The following is a 6,119-nucleotide window of genomic DNA, read 5'->3' as shown; positions in this document are numbered from 1 at the left end:
TGGTCTTTTTGAGACAGGGTCTCCCTGTAGCTCCAGCTGGCCTGGATTCATTATGGAGACCAGGCTGTCCTCGAATTCACAGAGATCCACCTGCCTCTGCCTCCTGAGTGCTGGTATTAGAGGCATGCGCCACCACGCCTGGCATGTTTTTTTTTTTTGAAAGAAAAGATAATGTTTAATATTTCTTGCAGTCAGTAAGTCCATGAACAAATATACGTGTTTATTTATAATTAACAAAGATAAAAATTTCTATTTTTCCTTTAAAATTTAACATATTCTTGGGAGGCAGAAGCAGGCAGATCTTTGTGAGTTCGAGGCCAGCCTGGTCTACACCCTGAGTTCCAGGACAGCTAGGGCTACAAGGAGACCCTGTCTCACAGAGACCAAAAAAAACAAAACAAAACAAAACAAAATATTCTTTTATAATATATTATGGTTTCTATGACATAAACATTTTAAGCATTTAAAACAATTTATTGAATTTTGGTGCATTTCATATAGAAAATCTTTATTCCCCTTCTCCTTTGGTACACTCCTGTAGTCCCTCCACTGGAGTTCATACATTCTGTCATTTGTGTTAAGGCCTATTATATAAAGTTAGTGTCCGAGACGTTCCTTAGTGCAAGTTCATCCACTGGGGTTTAGTGAACCTATTCAGAGTCCTTCAAGATCAGCTCTTCCTCACCAAGCAGTAATCAGCTAAATCCACATTCCTAAAAGTTTGTATTGAAGCCTTAAAAGTTAATTTAGGTCTACTTTTTCTTTTTCTAAAAAAATGTTTTATTGAATTTTTGTGTATTTCATACAGAAAATCATCTGTACACCCCTTTCCGCTTTGGCACCTCCCATAGCCCCTCCACTGGACTCATACAATCTGTCACTTTTGTTAAGGCCTATCATGTAAAGTTAGTGTTCCCAGATGTCCCTCAGTGCAAGTTCATCCACTGTGATATAGTCAGCCTACATAGAATCCCTCCCTTTGTGACAATCAGCTCTTCCTCACCCCACAGTAATCAACTGCCAATAATTCTTGTACTAAGACTGGGGCCTGCCCATTTCCACAGCTCTATGCTGGGTTTTTGTCTGCCTAAGTTTGCATGGGTTTTGTTCATGCTGACACCACTGCTATAAGTTCATATGAGAAGTGTCCTAGGATGTTGTAGGATTATTTCGGTTTGGTCATGCCCCTCCTCCCTGGCTCCTACAATCTTTCCATCCCCTCGTCCCCAAAGGTCCCTGAGCCCTGGGTGGGTGGATTTTGATATAGGAGTTCTGTCCAAGGACTGACACTCTATAGACTCTTACTCTCTGTGTTTTGGCCATTTGTAGCCTTTTGTGTTCCCGGCCCTCTGTTGAATGAGGGAGCTTCATTGATGAGAACTGAAAGCTGCATTAGTGTTCTCTTCATCCTTGTTCTACGTTCTGTGAGTCTTAGGTGTAGAGGCTGCATCCTAGATGTGCCTCTTAGGCTTGGGCAATTCACAGAGAATCTCTGTTGAAAAAGCAGCTACTTTGATGGGTGGTGACTGGGATACCTGTCTCAAAATGACCAAAAAGATAAAAAGATTTAAAAAAAAAAAAAAAAAGACACAAGGTAGTCATTTATGAACAGATACATTTTTTTTTTTCCTTTTCTGGTTTCTTTGAGACAGGGTCTCCCAGTAGCCCCCAGCTGACCTGGAACTCAGAGATTCGCCTTTCCTGAGTGCTGGGATTAAAGGCATGTGCTACCACACCTGGCTTTGAAATTACTTTTCAAATACAGGTTACACATCCCTAAACTGAAAATCTAAAATGCTCTAAATTAAAACTTTCTGAGCACTGACATGCTGCCACATTGGAAAATTATACTTCATAAGAAAACAAAACAAAACTAAACAGTAAAAAATACTTATTTAGGGGCTGGAGAGATGCTCAGGGCTGAGGGCTCCTGGTGCTCTTGAAGACCACCCAGGTTTGGTTTCCAGAACACACATCAAATGCTCATACCTGCCTGTAACTCCAGTCCCAGGGGACCTGGACATCCTCTTCTGAGCTCCACAGGCACTTGCACTCATATTCCCATATTCCCATAAAGACACATGATTAAAAAGAAAATAAATCGCTGGGTGTGGTGATGCACACCTTTAGTCCTAGCACTCAGGAGGCAGAGACAGGTGGATCTCTGTGAGTTCAAGGCCAACATTAAAACTTTCTGAGCACTGACATGCTGCCACATTGGAAAATTATACTTCATAAGAAAACAAAACAAAACTAAACAGTAAAAAATACTTATTTAGGGGCTGGAGAGATGCTCAGGGCTGAGGGCTCCTGGTGCTCTTGAAGACCACCCAGGTTTGGTTTCCAGAACACACATCAAATGCTCATACCTGCCTGTAACTCCAGTCCCAGGGGACCTGGACATCCTCTTCTGAGCTCCACAGGCACTTGCACTCATATTCCCATATTCCCATAAAGACACATGATTAAAAAGAAAATAAATCGCTGGGTGTGGTGATGCACACCTTTAGTCCTAGCACTCAGGAGGCAGAGACAGGTGGATCTCTGTGAGTTCAAGGCCAACCTGGTCTACACAGTGAGTTCCAGGCCAGCTTGGGCTACAGGGAGACCCTGTTTCAAAAAGATGCCCAACCCCAAAAGAAAAGAAGTCTAAAAAAGTTACTTAAAATTACTGTACAACATTCACTTCAGGATACGTATATATGTAAATAAAAATACATTTTATGTTGAGACTAGGGTTCCAGTCCCCAAATGACTCAGTCTATATATGCAAATATTTAAAAAATTTAAAACATTTCTGGTCTGAGACAAGAAATACTTAACATATATCACACTTACTAGACATACTAGTATAGGTCCACGCTTTAGTACAAAGTCCACTATATTTGCATAACCCATTGCTGAATTTAACTTGCTACAAAAACGGAAACAGTGCTACTGAGCAACCCCCAGAGTTTCGGACTTAGAAAGCCCAATCTCTTACTTTGTTTAGATCTTCATGGAGACCATCCATAAGGAACAGAAGCAGCTCTTGTGAATCCTGCTGGCTGTATCCTGCAAACTGGTCGTTAATCTTCCCAATGGTGACTTTAAAGTCTCTTGGACTGATGCATCTATACTGTCCTGTCCACAGTGCTTTCATGATTATGCCAAATTCTTCTGCCACTTCACCTTTATACCCCAACAAATTAGACCTGTACAAGAAAAATTTAAAGTTATGGTGGGGTTCGTGATGTCAACACAAAGCCAGACAAGAGAACCACAGCTCTATATAAAAGAACTACCTACTTGTAGGCTTATTGCCAACACGCGCCTGAATCTGACTTTGCTGTGGTCCTCCAGCTTGCTTCCTTATTCAAGCTATAAGCCCTGCTCTTTGTACTCATCAACAGGCTGCAGTCAAAAGACAGCACCATAAACCTGACAGCCATTCTGCTACCATGCTCTGTCCTCTTTGACCAGACTTGGCTTTGGAACTATCCATTATTCTTATGAATAAAGATAAGTTCTCCTTTCCTAATCTGACTCCTCTGAAGCTGAATGGCAAATGCTATGGTCTTTGTATGTCTCCTCAGAAATTCTGGTGTTTCAATGTGACAGCATAAAGAAGATGACCTTGGGAGTGACAAGGCAAGGACCTAGTGGATGGCATTCGGTACACCTGACAAAGGGCCCAGTGCAGGGGTTTGTCCTCTGTCCCTTCCTTTGCTATGCTAAGACAGCAAGAGGGTTAGTCAGATGTTGGACTTCCCAGTCGCTAAACTATGAATTCTATTCTGGTCTTAGGTAAGCAAGATGGCTCAGTGGGTAAAAGTGTTTGTCATATAATCCTGATAGGCTGAATTAGATCCTAGAACCCATGCAGGAGAAAAGTGATTCCCAAAAGTTGTCCTCAGATTTCCACGTGTGCCCCAGTCTCTCTCTCTCACACACAAAATAATACAATTTAAAAAATTAAAATTTTTGCTGGGCATAGTGGAGCACACCTTTATCAGCACTGAGGAGGCAGAGGCAGAAGCAGAAGGATCTCTGTGGGATCGAGGTCAGCCAAGTCTACATAGTGAGTTCCAGACTAGCTGGGACTACAGGGAGACCCTGTCTCAAAAAAACAAAAAACAATCAAACAAAAAAACCCAACAACAACAAAAAAACTCAGTTCGTTTCAGGTACTTTGTTATAGTAGCACAAAGCATAGTAAGCAATTATGGCTAGCTTACCTATTTAACAGTACACTGCAAAAGTAAAACATTCACTTACCTGTTAATATCAGCTTGATAGCAGTTTCGGTTGAAATAATCAGCCAGATGTGGAGCATTACACAGGCACTGCAATATTGAGTTCATATAGCAAGTATTTCCTAAATTACGAAGTCCAGTAAGAGCTGGTCCAGATCCTCCAAAAAGAGGATTGAGGTTCCGAATTTGGGAAGCAGAAAGCCTCGAGATCTCAGCTTTAGGGTAAGATGCTGGCCTAAGCAAAAATAACAAGATGTCTTACAATGCAGAGCATCTGAAGTTGAAGCCCACACTAAAAATGGCACCATACTCTAGTGCTCATGCCATGCTAATCTTGTCCACACTCGTATATTAAGAGTGCTGAGGCTTCTAAGATATTTAGCAATTAGTTAATTCTGGCTGCATTCTGGGATCCTCCCATGAAATGTATACCTATGATTTCTGTAGGTTCTTGGTTCTAGAACTAGCCCGAGGGAGATTCTGTAGCTTCTTGTGAACTTGAGCTCCTGCTCAAGGGGAGAAAACGCCTATATCTGTAAGTAGCCCCAGAGAAGTTAGCATTATTATTTGAATTCAACCAGAGCATTAGAGAATTAAAATAAATAATATATATAATTAAGGCCAGGCATGGTGGTACATGCCTTTAATCCCAGCACTCAGGAGCGCAGGACATCTGTGAGTTCAAGGCCAGCCTGGTTTACATAGTGAGTTACAGCTGGGGCTACAGGGAGACCCTGGCTCAAAAAGACGGAAAAACACACACACACACACACACACACACACACACACACACACACGCACACACACACACATATAGATATCCAGGTGTAGTGGCACACGTCTTTAATCCCAGCACTTGGGAGGCAGAGGCAGGCAGATCTCAGCAAGTTCGAGGCTAGCTGGTCTACATAGTGTGTTATAGCTGGGGCTACAGGGAGACCCTGTCTCAAAAAGACAAGAAAAAAAATAATTAATTTTAATTTTAATTAATTTCTAAATTTATTGATTTATAAAACATAGATATATTAAGTGAGGCAAACTAGCTCAGAAAGACAAATACAGCATGTTTTCTCTCATATATAGATTGCAGCTTCTAAATGTTAAAAATGTGTATTTAGATGGTATTAAGTGTGGACAGAAGCCAGGGAACTAGAAAGTGCCTCATGAGATTGGGGGTGAGGAGGAGAAAGAGGCTTTAAGGGAATACAATGGAACACAAGAGCTATGAAGGGGGAATTACTGGGGGGGTGGAGGGTATATGGAAGGGGGCTGGGAGCTGGGGGAGGAGGGAGGAAGGACAGGACTTTCTCTGAACTGAGCATGTGTAGACATTTTTCTTGTCATTAGGTCCTCAATACTGCATTTTCATAGCATTTACACTGCAGTAGGTATTATACATTTAAAACATAGAAGTAGATGTTTATCCTCGTCAAATAAAATAAATTACCCACAAGATAAAATCATGTATTAACTGTGGAACCGTTATCAAAGGAGGCAGAGGTTCTATTACCTAACAACTATAGCCAATAAGCCACAAGTGCAATGGCCACATTTAAATTAATTAAAATTTTAAAATATTTGCTCAGTTGCATTTCAAAATATCACAAACCATGCTGGATGGCACAGACAGTGAGCATTCCATTGGACAGTGCCATCTGCTGGACAAGGCTGGACCAGAGTCTTTCCTAGCCTTTTGTTAGTGTAGATGACAACTGCTGGACTAAGAAAATCGTACTAATAGATCTTCTCTTGTTGATTCTTACTGGAGCATTCTCCTTGCCTGAGGGGGAACACGGGAAATATGCAAACTTTCAATTTCTTCTACATGTGCTCAAGCATATTTATTTATTTATTTATTTATTTATTTATTTATTTATTTATTTA

The 6,119-nt window shown here is 41.1% G+C and overlaps 1 protein-coding gene across 2 annotated transcripts in view; it reads right to left on the bottom strand.

Moving 5' to 3' along the window:
• Nucleotides 1-6,119, bottom strand: part of Usp8 (ubiquitin specific peptidase 8) — a 77,023-nt gene that overhangs the window by 12,563 nt on the left and 58,341 nt on the right. For both annotated transcript variants that reach the window (XM_008831802.3, XM_029562956.1), the window contains 2 exons: nucleotides 4,258-4,470; nucleotides 2,984-3,194 (listed from right to left, as the gene is read on the bottom strand). In XM_008831802.3, coding sequence (XP_008830024.1) covers nucleotides 2,984-3,194; nucleotides 4,258-4,470 — 424 coding nt within the window. The remainder of the gene's footprint in view (nucleotides 1-2,983; nucleotides 3,195-4,257; nucleotides 4,471-6,119) is intronic.

This window comes from Nannospalax galili, unplaced genomic scaffold (genome assembly GCF_000622305.1).
Source record: "Nannospalax galili isolate Female #2095 unplaced genomic scaffold, S.galili_v1.0 scaffold735, whole genome shotgun sequence".
NCBI lineage: Eukaryota > Metazoa > Chordata > Mammalia > Rodentia > Spalacidae > Nannospalax > Nannospalax galili.
Note: the sequence above shows the minus strand (reverse complement) of the source record. Positions and strands in the feature narration are given on the sequence as shown.